The sequence below is a fragment of the Nylanderia fulva genome, unplaced genomic scaffold (assembly GCF_048542155.1).
Source record: "Nylanderia fulva isolate GAGA-0341 unplaced genomic scaffold, ASM4854215v1 Scaffold3, whole genome shotgun sequence".
Taxonomy (NCBI): Eukaryota; Metazoa; Arthropoda; class Insecta; order Hymenoptera; family Formicidae; genus Nylanderia; species Nylanderia fulva.
Window position 1 is genome coordinate 2613733 of NW_028190368.1, and position 15803 is coordinate 2629535.

Sequence of the window (15803 nt, forward strand, 5' to 3'; positions counted from 1 at the left end):
TTAAAAATGGCAGGATATTTCTGTTTGCAATCGTGTAATCAAGATAATGTAAAACGAGAATATGTCGAACTAATATATATAAATTAATATTGATAATTATGATAAGTTAAAGATAAATCTATCTTAATAAAACCAATTAGTGATGTATAAGAAATTAATTTGATAAATAATAGTTAAATTACTTTTTTATCAGTTATTTCACTCAAAACTGCAAAATATATTTCCTAAAATATATTTTATGAATCTTTCACAAGCCAATATACTGTATAAATTCATAAAATTATGATCCATGTTGCTCCATGAATTGTTTAAGGAGACCCTTATCTAGAGGTATAGTTAAATGTTCGGCACCATCATATGTACGTTTAGTTCGTACTAATTTGTGATCTATAAATTCAGTTAACTGTGCTCTTAATGCTAAATCGGAACTGACCAAAAATTGTTCGCGCGCTGCACGATATAGATCCTTGAACGGCATTCCTAATTAGTATACAGTATTAGATATTTGTCAGGCTAGTTATTATAATATAATAGAATATATATACAACTGATGATTACCTGTGAAATTACTGCTGCTATTGTCCAATTGATATTTGACAAGAATTAAATAAATCGTTCGAGCGTTCGAAGTGAGGGAGAGGAAAACATTTTGAAGAGAAGATAAAGCGAGTCCACCACTCTGTTGAACCAACAAGGAACTTTCATACGCAGTTTCAGCTTGATATGGCAAAAACGTTGTTGCATCCCACCAATAGAAATTAAATTTTGCTCGTTTTATATGATCCCAAACTGAAATGATAAATTTATGAATATTAATTAATATCACATCAATTTGAATTTAACATAAAAATAAATGTAATGAATGTACTTACGCAGTGGTGCATTGATATGATCAATAGACGCTATGATTCGAATATTGGGAATAGCTGCTAGACCAGCAAGAACATTTTGAGCTTTACTTGACCGTAGCATTATTCCATCTATATTATGAATTATTAAATAGAGTCGATCATCTGGATTATCTGTTAAGATCTTTTCAATGAGTTCTAGACAGTCATTAAAATTTGTTGGACAATCTAAACCCAGTAAATCCACTATTATGTTATCGAGAATCTAAAAGAGAATTTAGATATAGATAATTAGTTAATTAATAGTGTAGATATTATTTAAGCATAATTCACTTACATCCTTTATCGATAAACTGGGAAAAAATCCATTTATAACCAATGTTGGATGATCGGCTATGATCTCTTTGTGAAAATCATTAATTAAATTCCTTTTTGACCCCAGACCATGGATTAATAGACTGTAACCTTCTCTACAATTTAATAAAAATTTTAAAACTTATCAAATTTTATATTTAAAAAATCATACTGCTTAATACTTACTCCATTATGAATTGCCACATAGAAAAGAATAATTTATAATTTTCTGTTAATGAACCAATACGTTTTTTGTGTATTGTAGAAATATGACTTTGATTTATTAATAATTCATCTAATGTTTCTTCAGTAAGACGAGGATTTCGAAGTCTGCCTAATGTATGATCCGATGTAATTATCTTTCCGGATTGAGATTCGAAGTATTCATCAGTCTTTATATGCTTTAAAAATTAAAAAATATATATACATGTATATTATAAAATAATTATATATTATATCAACATTATTTATGTACAATATACAATAAGTACAATGTAGATGCACATAAAAACTCATATAAACTTTGTACATGTGCAAAGTACTCATTAAAAAGCTAAAAGTTTCAAAAATTAAAAATAAGGTAAAAGTTTATATTTGTAGATAAACAATTTTTATAATACAAGAATTTCTTACTCACATGCAAAAATACTAATTTTTAATAATTATATAAACTGCATTGCTAATAAAAAAGATATTACAAAAAAAAATTTGTAACTCAAAGATGATTGCTTTGTGAAATCATATATTTTACTATTCAATTCTTTCTATTCATTTTGATAAGCTTTAAGTCAAGATACAAATTTAAATTTATTTATATGTTTGACATATAAACATTTTGTATAATGAAAGAAAGTATTTTTACTTTCTAAGTTAAAAACAATCATTGTGAAAACATATAATTTAAATGTTTATTTATTATGTAACTTTTGTGCTTATTGCATTAAATACTACTTAATTTTATATATATATATGTATAAAACCATGTAATTATTGTACATAATTTAACTAATTTTAACTTACATAATCCTTGTAAGCAATAGATTTACGTCCTCCTCTTGTTCTAGGTGTATTTGGTACTTCACGTTTTGGTAAAGATTTTTGTAGCCCATTTTGTTTGTCTTTCCTTCTAAAATTGTAGATTTCTGCACTCTCATCAGAATTTTCATCATCCTCGCTTCTATCAGATGTCTCATCTGATTCGGAACTATTCTCTTTATCTGTAGGTATATATTCACTCTCTTCTGATATACTTTCATCACCACTTGAATTTACACTAGGCAAGCATCGTTTTCGAGATATTACTAAATAAAAGAAAAAAATCAAAAAGATATTAAAAAATATATATCTTTTTATATAATGTATACTAGAATATATTCAATAAAAATGTTATACTTTTTATCTTAAGATTCTTAAGATTAGATTTCGGAGTCAGATTATTATTATTTGGATTTGTTATAATCTTATTAAGAACAATTCTTAAAGTTGGAAGTGTTTTGAGACTTTTTGGAGTCTCAGGTGTACGACATTGATTAGCTTTAAGCATCATGCTATTCCTTTTTGTTGGTGTTTGAAATGTATACATTTTTCGTCCACTAACATCTTCGTCTGAAAACAGTTCTAAAAAGGAGAAATAGACCCATTAAAAGATATATAATCTTAAATAAAAGCAAATAATAAATAAATAATAATAATTGTAAAGTATAACAAAACTTTATATAAACTTTTATCAATTACCAAGTGGCTTTTGTACATCTTCTTTGATATCTTCAAGCTGTTTTTCTATTTCAGTTTCCAATGCATTAATCGGTGCTGTAAGATATAAATACACAATGTAAATTATAACACATAAATCTTGTTCATGATAGAATTAGTTTAAAAAATATGGTATATAAATATATTGAAGAATGTTAATTATAGAAATATATTTATTTCTAAAATACTATAAAGAAATATTAGAAGAAATATAATTTGTATATTAATATTCTTGTATAAACAATTCATATCAATAATCTTACGAGATTTCTCGCGTTTTTCTTCGAAGCTGTTCTCATTGTAATTCACAATAGCTTTTATTCGTGTGGACCTTCTTAGATTTCTGGGAGACGTCATATTTGACAGGTGCACGGAATTTTCACAAACACAACTGAAATTGTTTACGTTACGTTTAATTATCGGAGAAATAAATATACAACACGAAAAAGCGGGATTTCTCCATCACTCTCTGTTGCTGAAACTTTCGGAAACTTGATACAACAAATTCATATGACTTGAAACTTTGTCGAACGCACTGATTGGCTATCGAATAGGGAATTTCTAGGGTTTCAAAAGTTCCTGACGAACAGCCAATCAAAACGTCGCATGGCACCTCGATCAAAACTATTTCCACGTCACTTTCGCAAGCGTGAAGTTAGCTATAACCTGTAAAAAGTCGTTTCGCGCCATTCGCAGCCAGACGTGCTCCCGGAAGGAATATTTAATACATATTTATGTAATTTATTTATACATATTGTTTTAAGCTTATTTTTTTAACAAACATGACGGATTCTATTAGTGAAGACTCGGTAACGAAATTAAACACGCAACTGAATAAGTCGATGGTACTAATGGAAGATGCTGTAGATACTACGCCCAAAAATAATAAACGTAAATCTATTACGATAAACACGAAAACGCAACCACCCAGCACGTCAAAGAGTCCTGTAGTTAAATCACGTAAGAGTATCTTGAAGAAATCTGACAAATCGTTGAATAAGGATTCAATGAACAATGAAGCTGAGATAAACAGTAGCATTAAAGAGTCAAGCAATGTACCTGCTCCAAGATTATCGTCATCTTCCTCGAATTCAAGACCACGTACTGTAAGACAATCATTAATTTTTTATTGAAACACATTGACGAATATTTATATATGGAATTATATTTGGAAATTCTATCTTTTTTCTGTTTATTTTTTAGCTTCAAGAAATAGTTAAGAAAGAAAATTTAGAAGAGGAAAATATATCCTGTACGTATAGTTTGGAAGATATATCGGACAGTGAAGACATTTGGATCATGGATCTTCCTAGATCAGTAAGTTAATAGTAGTAAAACAATATATTGTACGATTGTTTAAGATATCTAGGATGTAATCTTATTTTTACATAGATAGATCCACAAGAACTTCGTGGTCAAACGATAGCCTTAGAAGATAAATCAAAATTTAAAATTAAAGATGAACGATATTGTATAATTACGCAAAATAGGAACTACAATGTTACATGTGTCTTTAATACCAAGAAGACTGCGCATGTGTATAAAACTGGTAATTTATTTGATTCAATAGGAAATCAAAGGAAAAGAGAAATTGCATGCTTTCTCTTTATACTTCATTTATGTATTAATTTTTTAATATTCCCTATATAGTAAATATCAAGCCAGCGGGTTCATTAACTGTAAGGAGGAAATTATCTGGAGCACCGGGAGTAAAACCGGTGGCTGTAGAAAACTCTGGTGTGGAGTTTCCTAACGATTTAAAAACAAGACATCCATTGTTTGGTGTAATTCGCGAACGTAAGAGGAGATCGAGGAAACATAGTTTTCCTAAAACAAACTAGGTACATAATTGATTGGAGCAAATTTGATATATAACTAGTAAAAGCAACAAGGTATCTTTGATACAAGAATTCTTGTAAAAAGAAACCTGCAAGAATCGTTTTTTCACTATGACGACAGCAATATATGTACAAATATGTATTTTTACGAACATATATTCATACAAATGCTAATCATACGATAAAAACATTCAATGCATTCGAATAAAAATGTATAAAATATTCTATATATAAGCGATTTGTATTTATATATATACTGATTAATTTGAATAAGATAATGTTAAATTCTAATTTTCTTTTTAAATTGTATCATTGTTAAATATCTTTCCAAAATGCTCTATTACATTAAACGAACATGTGTAATATTCATTATATCCAATGAATAATTGATAAATTTTAATAACTCGCTCTCTAGATTGTTCTACATTATAATTAACTTATTTCTCCCACTTATATAAATTAGGTCAGTATAAAAGACTAAATTAACAATGTAAATTTTCAGGGTATCTACATATCATTCAAAAGAAAGGTTATGAACACTGATCGACCGCACAGGCTCGTATGACGCATTTCCGCACACGATCAAGTAAATACGAACAAACTCAAGGTAAGAAATAATAGACAGGTATATATATATATAAATTTCTCCCCGTAACAATAAAATTTTTAATTATATACGATAGAATATCCGATAATAAAACGATTAGCCAATTGTCGCGGCTCCTAATTCTGGTGATTTGTTTCAGGGTGGTTCGAATGACAAATTCCGCTTTCGGGACGCCTAGGGAGAAAGCGTAGTGCATACATCCGCCGATGCGCGCTCGCGAACGCGCACCCAACCACAAATCCCGGGACAGTAGAATGTACTGTAGAAAAATTTCCCAGTAAAGAAAGAGAATTGTTAGTGGAAAAGTCGTGCGAGAGGCGAGTAAGTAAATAATGGATCGTGCAGAGAATATACGTAATATATATATATATATATATTCGAGAGCCGTTTGGAAGGCACGCGAGCTCCGCGAAAATTCGCTCATCGTTGACGAGAATCGTATCGTTTCGCTCGGAGAGGCTCGTGGAGAAACGTGAGATAGAAAGACAGACAGAGAGAGAGAGAGAGAGGCGCGTTTCGCTGGGTGCCGTTTCGCGATTAAGGATTAAGGTTAAACGGGCCAGGGTAACGTGCCCCCGAGTTTCGGGCTTGGAAGCAACCCCTCTGGCGGACGGTTCGTAGAATCTCGAGTGACGTTCGCAGCAGCGAACAGCCGTTTTCGTCCCTGTCGTCGTCATCTTCCACGATCGCGCTTAGAAGTGTACTTATTACGTTTATATAAATGGGAGGCTGAATCGCGCCGCGTCGTCGCGTATATATCGAGTTCGCACGCTCATCCCTCGGAGAGATAGATGCTAGAGAGAGAGAGAGATGGGCAACAAAGATTGAGACGAAGAATCTCATCTCTCTCTCTCTGTCTTACGGAGAGAGAAAGAGGACGCGATCTATCTCTGTCACTCTCGCCGCGTCGACACCGTTCTCTATCTCCCTCTACCACCTACTCCCTCCCTGTCTGTCTCTCTCTCTCTCCCTCTCCCGAGATTCGTGAGAGACCGTCGTCCTTGCGTACTCGCGTATACGCTCGCGGTCGAGAAAGCAAAGACAAGCGAGAGAGGCGGAATTTACGTGTCATGCCCCACCACTCTGGTCATCCGCGACGGATTTTCGCGTAGGTCTCTCTGTTATGGCGTAGCCAGCAAACCGTCTCACTCGCACCCGTTTGACGTTTCTCGCTGGGTCTCTCGCGGACGCCACCAACAGCTGTTTCGCCCGATCGTCGCCCTCTCGGTTCGCGTTTCTGTCGCGTATGTACGAGAGAGAGATAGAGAAAGGGAGTAGAGGGAGGAGACGGTGTGACCCTATCCCTGTAATACCGTGTGTGTGTGTGTGTTTCGCGGAAATATTTTTTTTTTTCCCCCGACCGTAGTCGGCGACCTCAACGTCTTCGCGGAGGAACGGATTCTCGGGCGAGGACGAGTCATCGTTCGCGTCGTGCGTAGGGCGTGTGTAATTGCGCGAGAATTCCGGTACGTCTCCTTTGTTCGCTTCACCTCTCTCTCGTTTCATTCCCTCTTTCCGTCTCTATTTTTCTCGCGCTCTCTCCCATTCTCTCCTTCGCTCCCTCCGATCTGACAGCTCCTGTCAAAACGGAGCGCGACCTGTCATCGCCCTCTTATCGCCGTTTCGTGTTATTGTGCTTCCTCTTACACTTCACTGCTCCATCTTTCTTCCTCTAGGTCGAGCCAGATATACCTGTTTTGAGTCGAAATGCAAAAAGTGTGATTTACGGAGTAAGCTCGAAAGACGGAGGAGAGACTTCGGTTTAAAGCGACTCGTACATCTCCTGCGTCTTTTGCGTCGCGAGAAAAAGTACCGTACTCGTGTCCGTGTTTACGCTACGTCTCGTCCCCCACGAGCAACAGTTCGCGTTGAAGTGTTTAGGTTGTCGCGCGACGCGTCGACATGCGAGTCGAATCGAAACGTCAGTAGCGGAATATTTCGCGATGATGGGATAAAGACGCGCGTCCTCCACCGCGATTGTCTCCTCGATCGACGATTTAAGTACAGTTTCGATAGTTTGTGACAATTTGTGGGTGCGACACTCTGTTTCAGATCGTGAAGAGATACCAGTGTGTGAAAAGGAAGTCGCGAGCACTGTCAATTATACTTAAAAAACCAGGGAAGTGACGACTTTGCATGTAAGTAAGATCTAATTGCATAATATAAAGAAATGTTTGCAATTGTATTTGACAGATATATTCGAGAAAAAGTTGTTAGCTTTCAAATCGATTAACATAATTAAATAATGTCAATATATTTTTATTTGTGATCTCTCTTTCCGACCTTACGAGGTGCTATCTTCTGTTTACAGACTTTGGCACTTAGATAAATATTTGTGATTTGTGTCTGCTGTCTGGTGACATTTACGAGATTGGCAACAAAGATGTCAGTATTGAATCAGAGTGGTGAGGATGCAGTGGAATGTCCTCTGTGTATGGAACCATTAGAAGTGGACGATCTGAATTTCTTCCCTTGCACCTGTGGGTATCAAATATGCCGTTTTTGTTGGCACAGAATTCGTACCGACGAGAATGGTTTGTGTCCCGCGTGTCGAAAGGCCTATTCTGAAAATCCGGCTGATTTTAAACCCCTTACTAAGGAAGAAATAGCAAGGTATTTAAAAATACTTTAATTATTTATATTAATATTATCATACATATTGTATTTTCATTCAAAAACATAACAATCTTATTTCATAAACCGTCTCTCCTGCTCTGTGTTTTAGATTGAAAGCTGAAAAGAGATTAAAGGATCAACAACGGAAGCAGAAAGTTACAGAAAATCGGAAACATCTAGCAAATGTGAGAGTAGTACAAAAAAATTTAGTGTTTGTAGTAGGATTACCATTGCGACTGGCAGATGCAGACGTGAGTATATTTTTGATAAGTTATCTCTACAACTAATATTGATAAAATATAGACCTCTGCCAACATCGTCTTTAAAAAAAAATAAAAAGATTATGATCTATAACACTATGCATACCTTAGGTTTTAAAGAAACACGAATATTTTGGAAAATTTGGGAAGATACACAAAGTCGTAATTAACCAGAGTACTTCCTACGCAGGGTCTCAAGGCCCCAGTGCTTCGGCTTATGTTACTTATCAAGTAAGTTATTTAACATTTTTTTTAAGTGGTGTTTAAATTCTAACTTTTATCTATGCTTTTACGAGTATTTGTGGACGAAGCGATAATTTTTTGTACATTATTCAGCGTCAAGAGGATGCGCTACGTGCTATAGAGGCTGTGAATAACATTGTTGTGGATGGTCGGACAATAAAAACATCATTGGGAACGACAAAGTACTGTTCGCATTTTATGCGTAACCAAGCCTGTCCGAAGCCAGATTGCATGTACCTGCACGATCTTGGGGACCAGGAGGCATCGTTTACGAAAGAGGAGATGCATCAAGGGAAACATCAAGAGTATGAACGCAAGCTGGTGCAATCGTTACATGCACATGTATCTTCAGTGCAAAGGTACAAAGTTTATTTTGACATAACAAAATGATTTCTTGAAATTATTTTACATACATGAGTAATTTTCTTAATTTCATTTTCCTTAATTTATGATAAATCTTTGTATACTCAGGAAGCCGACACCATCACCACCTGTAACAGGCAGTATTGTTAGGGAAAGCGGAACTGTAAACTCATCACAAACTAAAGAGGCGTGGCCTTCGTTGCAGCCGGGACAAACAAATGGTGAGTTCAAATAATTACAAAAATTGCAAATGCATTCTTGAAGTATAAACAAGAAAAATAAAGTTTAAAAAAGTAAAAAAGGCTAAAATAATCAGTTCATGAATGAAAAATTTCGTAAGGATTTTAAATAATATATGTATTAATATTCTGTTTTTAGGCACACAAACTAATTGTAAAGAAGTATCACCACCTGTGCAAACAACTTCGCAACATAATAATATAACAAGTGGAAATGGAACGGTAGTTCAACAGAGTCATATATCCTCCGGGGTGGCTATGCATCAACAGAATAATAATAATAAGGGTGAAAATGGCGTGGGTTTACGACGGGGTAAAAGTAACAGCGAAAGCAAGGCGCAGGCAGCTCGAAACAAACATAAAAATAGTCAAAACAAGGAGAAACATGGTAGCCGTACGACGTCGCGGTCCGAATCGAATTCGATCAACACACAGAGTAGTTCACAGTCACAAATCACTGGGCAGAAGGATGTTAGAAACTTTTCCGCTGATACGAACAATGAAATATTACAAAAATTAGGTAACAAGTGTAAAATGGAACAGCAACAACAGCAGCAACAGCCACAGTCGCAACAAATTAGCAAAACATCAAAATTAGTTCAATCGCAGTCTCACGAGATTAAAGTAAATGGTACGTTACAAAAGGGGGAACGTCGGCATTCGGATAGTGAAACAGATCAACAACGCGAAGGTAGCACGCCAGCGAGTACCATCTCGAGCACGGAAGACTCAAATGTAAATCATCAAACCGAACATTTGGCCGAATCGAGCGAGGAAAACAGTACTGCTGCTATTTTGGGTGAGTTCCTTACGTTGATGATTATGGTGATTATTTCTATATGTATTATTTTCACGGACAAACAATAATTGTACAAAACGTTAAAAATGGTTTTAATTAGATGCTATAGAAGGAAAAGAAGAACGGCTGAAATTTCATTAATATAATTTGTGATTGCAAGGAATGTTACATTATTATACGCTTTTCAATAGACAATATTTTTGGATTATGAAATATTTTAATATATATATATATGTATATGTATATTAAAATATGACAGAATTATCTTTGTCGCGTGTGATTAATTTATGTTTAGACATGAATAATTTTAACAGTTCATATAATGTTAACAAAGCATATACATATTAAAAAAAATTATTGTATTCTTTTATCAAAATTTATTCCGAGTGAAAAGCATTTGGAAAAAAATAGCTATGATGTGATATTACTTTACTAGGAAAGAATTCTATATCTTTCTTGACAATAAAATGTATTTCTGTATTTCTCTCTCTTTCTCTTTATGCTTTTCAAATTATCATTTTAAAAATCAAAGGCAATTTTATGTTAATAACATATAAATGTATCCAATGATTAAACTTAATCATCTTTTGTTAATACAATGTCAATAATAATTTCCATTGAGTTATGAGGAATTACAACTTATTGTTAGTAAAAACATGTCTACTTATTCTTTACGTTAAATATATATCATATTGTTTGGATGGAACAATCAATGACAGTTTTAAATGATGTATGCCAAAGTGTTTTACTAATTATATTTGAATACTGTAGAATAATATCAAACGGTTATTGATCTATGCCAAAATAAAGAGAATTCTTGAAAAACAGTGATAGCCGTTTTTTTTTTTGTGTTTTTTGTGTGCATACTTAATTGTATTCCTTACAAGTTATAGTGAAATAAATGTTGATATAGACATTAATTGTTTGATGTGTATTAATACGATATAATTATATATAATATAATTATATATAATATAATTATATATAATATAATTATATATAATATAATTATATATAATATAATTATATATATATATAATTGCTCACTGATTAACATATTTATATTTTTCCAAATTATTTGAATACACTGTTTTTTGTCTTATAATGATGTATTTTTATTTCGATATTTTTATTATTATAAGAAATGTGTAATTCGTGATATGTGTTTATGTGCGCTTATTGCATATTTTTTGTTAAAGGAAATTGTTTGAATAGCTGTTTATTCTGGCATTGTATAAGAGTATAGAAATGATTTTCATTACGCGTCGTGTAGTGTAGAGATTTTTGCGCATCATCTGTAGGTTCATCTCCAGCTAGCACAAATTCATCACAAGGTGCCAATCAGCCACCACCACCAGGATTACACAATGGATCTCAAATGCAACTCAACCATCGGTCAATCTTTCAGCCGGACAATAACAGTTTCTTCAGTTCAAACACGTTCCAAAAAATATCAACCACCACTTCAATGCCACCTAATTCTCTTGCAGGTATGTACTATTACAAGTTCTTATGTATTATTTTCAAGAAAAATATTGAAACTTGCGGTGGGGAATAGTTTTAGTAGTAGTAATTAATTTCAGTCATTCTTATTATCTACATTCTTATTATCTACATTTATACAATATATTTATATAATACCGCAACTAGCGGCCGAAATTGTCAATGAATTTTACTCTATGTGTAGCAAACGCAAATCTGGATTGGACGGGTACAGGAGTGGCTTCGATACCCGACTCTTTACCTACAGTTCATTCTAGCGAAGATTGGCAAGCGGCTTTCGGCTTTCAACCAGAATCGTCTCGAACGAATCACCTTATACCAAAATCCAGCCCATCCGAATCGCCGAACGTAACATTTAATTCCGAGGGTTTTGTTGATGAGGAGGTTTACATAAACGCACCGTACACCACTACACTCACGGAATCATCTGATACCTTCACGCCTAACTTACTTGTAAATTCCGCGTCTAAATTTATGGCAGACTTTCAACAAAATTCATTACAACAAAGGCTTAATATGCAGGTAAATAAAATGATAAAATTTTTCAAATGGTATGTTTAAAAAATAACACGAGATATCTTTTATGTATACTTTTTTTTTTTTACCAAAAAGAAGTATAATTTAGAACTACCATATACATACTAATATTACATACATAATCTTTAAGGTACAACAAAATCAAGAAAATTGTGAATACATAAAACAAAACGGCCATGCTACACTGGAAGAAGTTCGAAATCATCGTGATGCGGGGTCAGACGTGAAAGCGGACGACGATTTAGGTTTCGATCCTTTTCACGAGACACAGAAGGCATTAGCCGAACTTATGGAAAATGAAATGCAGATACAACAGCAGAGGATATACCAACAGCAACAACAGCAGAGAGAACGAGAGGAGCAAACTAGGGTGCAGCATCAACAAACTCTCGCGAGTCTTGGTCAGCAACACTTTCCACAAGTAAATATATTTAATATATTCTTATGTGTTTTTCAATAATTGTACTGCCTTGTAACGCCTCCGTACATAATACATAGAGACTAAAGACATTGTGTGGTAAAATGTTCTGTACACTAATAATATAACTTTACTAACGATAATATAAACATACAAATATAAAGTGAAATTTATAGAAACAAATACTCTTTTTAGGTTGCACACATAGCACATTTGCAGCAACAAGCTCAGCACTTGCAAAATCTTCAAGTGCTTCAATCGCATTCCCTTCTGTCTCGTCTTCCACAAACTCTGTTACAAAGCGGCACGCAGAGTCCTGCACAGAGCACCGTGACGGCCAACAGTTTAGGACAACGCAGTCGCCTTCCGCCACCGGGTTTCCTTGGTTCCACGCCAAATCACATGAACTCGTTTGGTCTCGGTATACCACGTCCAGCACCAACGAATAGCGCCCTCTCTGGTTAGTGTTTCTCCAATTTTTCCAGCCATCAGGAATCATAGTGCACAGTGCGTGAAGTTTACATACGTACACGATAATCGTAATCGTAAACGAAGATAAGTTGTATCCGCGATTTGTCCGCGAATTACCACGATATAATTTTGTGAAAATTTATATACGAATTTATTTGGACAAAGTGACTCGCGAAAATGTGCGAATTATATCTGTAGATTAAGATTGATGGATTAAGACAGATTAAGACAGATTAAGATTGTCGCTATTCATTGATTTATTGAGTTCAGTGTTTCGTTGTGTTCGCAGGTGCGCAAGCACCCCAACAGAGTGCATATCTTCCCAATGGAAATCCGCTTCTCAACACACAAAGTAAATTTTTTATCATTATCTTTCAAATATTCGAGAATATTTTACATATATCTCGTATTAATACTCAATTGATTTGTGATAGATATTGGCAAATGCACGAGCGATGCGGTCTATACTCTGAAAGATTGGTGTGAAATTAATAATCAGCAACAACAGCAGCAATTTCACCATCAAGCTTTGCACCAGAAAGGATGGAACAATTTCGGACCTATCGCGGATTGGACATCGATCGATCCGGCTATAGTTACCTCGTCTAGACCTCTTCCATTCCAAACTACCAGTACATGGCAGTTTCCTCACATTCATCCCTCTCACACTGTAGCTCATAATGCGCAACAGGTACAGACTTTTGTCTATTTAATTATATTTTTAGCTTTCAAATTTATCATCTATCGTAATTACGAATATTGAACAGTGCGCTGGTAGTTACAAATATTAAAAAATAAACTTGCATTTCATATACGCAGGAACAGAACGCATCTGCTCAACATTGGGCAATGCAACCACCTCCTGGCTTCGCTGCACCCACGACTGCAGGACAATTAAGTAATCCACAGCCGAGTGCGACCGCACAACCGCATACTAAACTCATCTCTGCAGGGTCAGAAATCGAAAGTAAGTTAATCGCGATCAAGCTCCGTGCAAACTAAAAGAAAGTTCCTTTATAATTGCGCCGTATCGCGAGATATACAGAGCGTCTATATTGCAGACCTATAAGTCTTATGTGAGGCGAACGAGTCGAGACGTCGTAATATTTCCGGACATGGCAAGATCAAATCCAGCAAAAGAAAGAAACAAAAAACGACAGTCGCTAATGTACGTTTTCCTAACACTTCTATATCTCAACGATTTATTTTAAACCTCCATTTATTTGTGCGAGTATTTATTCGAATAAAATATCAGAATAATACAAGTTTATGCGTACTCCCACAATGTAAGTAAAGATTATACGTTAATATACATTTTTTTCACTATTATGAGTTATAACAATATTATTTATCACTATTATGAGTTATAACAATATTATTTATCACTATTATGAGTTATAACAAAATTTATCATATTTCAAAGTTTCTAATTTTATCATTATAAGGAAAGTTTATGTAGGATCTGAGATATTAAACAAATGAATAATAATTAAGAAATTAACGAATGATCACAATATTTTGTAACTGCATCTCCTCTTTCTGAATTTTTACACACATGTTATTGAGGTATTATTTATTTTACAACATATAAAATAGAACAACGATATATCTGTTTAAAAAAAAGGATGATTATTAAAACATTTAAAAGTAAAAAAATAATTAGAAAGATGGAAAAATGCAAATATAATTAAATTTCCATTGTTTAATATAATATCTGTCATTTATATAAAAGAATATATTTTAAATTAAAAACTTTATTTTATATGTAAAAGTTCAATTGTATACAAAAAAACATTGTTATACTTGTATCACTATCTAATACAATCGAGTTTTTCTATTTTAAGATCATTGAAACCTTACTTTTACTTTGAGATTATTCCTTATTCTGTATTTTTATTTTCACACAAGGTGTGCGTGCAAAATCCAAATATTTTGTCTTTTGTCCACTTTTATTTTAATATAGCCATATAATAAATGTAAGAAGACTAAAATATATAGAAACAGTATACAAGAGGAAAATCTCAATTAAAAGAAAAACAGCTGATTTGGAAAAAGAAATTCTTAAAATAGAAAAGAAATCGATTTTAGTACGCGATACTATGCGTTATCCTATACATTTTTTGCTATTTTATAATCTTGATTTATTTTATTATATTAAAATGATTGATATATGCTTTGTCCAGTGATTTTGAAAAGACGATTAATGTCATGTTGTAGTAAAAACAAGCATGGAATTTTATTATCTTTGCATACAACTTTTCCATGAATGCGTTGAAGCATTGTGATATTTTTTTAGCAGCAGACTCTGCTATTAAAAAAGGAAGCAACGTTAGCTTAAGATCTGCCAAAACTTAGTTTTGATAATTATTTTAATAGGATATTTTCAGTTAATCGTGAATCTCGAATTCAATATTTAGATTCGTACAGATTATTTAAGAAAAAAATGATTTCTGTACTAACTGAAAAACACTTTGCGATATCATTAAGGTTTATCACTGTGTTGTATCGATGTTGACGGAAAACTACAAAGACGGCTGTTCGAAAAAAAATTAACAACTCGACAATGTAATTTTATTTTGATTTTGTAATGTAAAACGAGATAGAAGGGAAGAAACAAGCGGAACACACGATGTATGATGAACGATAATCGAGAAACGTTTGAACTAAACGATGTACCACGATGTACATATGATGCGAATTATATACGTTGAATGAAAGTTATTCCCGGCAGGTAATATTGATATATCTGCCGTTTTAAAGGTGAATAACACGAAGAAAGGAACGTCACATATAATACGAGATATAAGAGAACGAGAGAGAATGAGATAATAAAATTATAATTATAAAATTTAATTCAGTATAAGGTAATCGAGAAATATACGATAATGCGCAATGAAAAATCCTTGGGATTCTCATTTTTGCCTATTCTCATGTATTTCATATATCAACCTTTTT

General features: G+C 33.6%; 3 protein-coding genes across 10 annotated transcripts; 2 read left to right on the forward strand and 1 right to left on the reverse strand.

The window, feature by feature from the left end:
• Nucleotides 1-216: 216 nt before the first annotated feature.
• On the reverse strand, nucleotides 217-3470 carry Orc2 (origin recognition complex subunit 2). Its single transcript, XM_029299548.2, has 9 exons — nucleotides 3218-3470; nucleotides 2937-3011; nucleotides 2595-2819; nucleotides 2223-2503; nucleotides 1389-1603; nucleotides 1186-1318; nucleotides 873-1113; nucleotides 559-789; nucleotides 217-480 (listed from the first exon to the last, which is right to left on the reverse strand). Exons 1-9 carry the CDS (start codon nucleotides 3309-3311, stop codon nucleotides 281-283), a joined length of 1695 nt encoding a protein of 564 aa, XP_029155381.1. The 5' UTR covers nucleotides 3312-3470; the 3' UTR covers nucleotides 217-280.
• A 127-nt stretch (nucleotides 3471-3597) lies between these two features.
• On the forward strand, nucleotides 3598-5083 carry LOC114928415 (uncharacterized). The gene is made up of 4 exons (XM_029299589.2): nucleotides 3598-4060; nucleotides 4158-4271; nucleotides 4347-4503; nucleotides 4605-5083. Exons 1-4 carry the CDS (start codon nucleotides 3737-3739, stop codon nucleotides 4793-4795), a joined length of 786 nt encoding a protein of 261 aa, XP_029155422.2. The 5' UTR covers nucleotides 3598-3736; the 3' UTR covers nucleotides 4796-5083.
• A 245-nt stretch (nucleotides 5084-5328) lies between these two features.
• Cnot4 (CCR4-NOT transcription complex subunit 4) lies at nucleotides 5329-15748 on the forward strand. 8 transcript variants are annotated; one of them, XM_029299534.2, is made up of 17 exons: nucleotides 5329-5399; nucleotides 5539-5720; nucleotides 7452-7537; nucleotides 7711-8012; nucleotides 8125-8266; nucleotides 8387-8506; nucleotides 8612-8877; nucleotides 8990-9102; nucleotides 9260-9919; nucleotides 11221-11409; nucleotides 11607-11944; nucleotides 12090-12380; nucleotides 12573-12837; nucleotides 13138-13200; nucleotides 13283-13539; nucleotides 13668-13815; nucleotides 13910-15748. In XM_029299534.2, the coding sequence occupies exons 4-17, from the start codon at nucleotides 7783-7785 to the stop codon at nucleotides 13915-13917; spliced, it is 3090 nt and encodes a 1029-aa protein (XP_029155367.2). In that variant the 5' UTR covers nucleotides 5329-5399; nucleotides 5539-5720; nucleotides 7452-7537; nucleotides 7711-7782; the 3' UTR covers nucleotides 13918-15748. The 8 variants fall into 8 exon arrangements, with proteins under 8 accessions (XP_029155367.2, XP_029155308.2, XP_029155361.2 ...); XM_029299475.2 differs by lacking the exon at nucleotides 13910-15748 and having other exon boundaries at nucleotides 13668-13903; XM_029299528.2 differs by lacking the exons at nucleotides 5329-5399; nucleotides 5539-5720; nucleotides 13910-15748 and adding an exon at nucleotides 5806-5871 and having other exon boundaries at nucleotides 13668-13903.
• Nucleotides 15749-15803: the final 55 nt, after the last annotated feature.

Bases quoted from the DNA above. Each gene is read 5' to 3' on its own strand.
- Orc2 (XM_029299548.2), bottom strand. From the start codon at position 3,311: ATGACGTCTCCCAGAAATCTAAGAAGGTCCACACGAATAAAAGCTATT. The intron at 3,012-3,217 runs GTAAGATTATTG...TATATCTTACAG, and splicing joins AGAAAAACGCGAGAAATCTC to CACCGATTAATGCATTGGAA. The intron at 790-872 runs GTAAGTACATTC...TTATCATTTCAG, and splicing joins TCATATCAATGCACCACTGC to TTTGGGATCATATAAAACGA.
- LOC114928415 (XM_029299589.2), top strand. From the start codon at position 3,737: ATGACGGATTCTATTAGTGAAGACTCGGTAACGAAATTAAACACGCAA. The intron at 4,061-4,157 runs GTAAGACAATCA...TTTATTTTTTAG, and splicing joins CGAATTCAAGACCACGTACT to CTTCAAGAAATAGTTAAGAA. The intron at 4,504-4,604 runs GTAATTTATTTG...TTCCCTATATAG, and splicing joins TGCGCATGTGTATAAAACTG to TAAATATCAAGCCAGCGGGT.
- Cnot4 (XM_029299475.2), top strand. From the start codon at position 7,783: ATGTCAGTATTGAATCAGAGTGGTGAGGATGCAGTGGAATGTCCTCTG. The intron at 8,267-8,386 runs GTGAGTATATTT...TGCATACCTTAG, and splicing joins TGCGACTGGCAGATGCAGAC to GTTTTAAAGAAACACGAATA. The intron at 8,507-8,611 runs GTAAGTTATTTA...TACATTATTCAG, and splicing joins CGGCTTATGTTACTTATCAA to CGTCAAGAGGATGCGCTACG.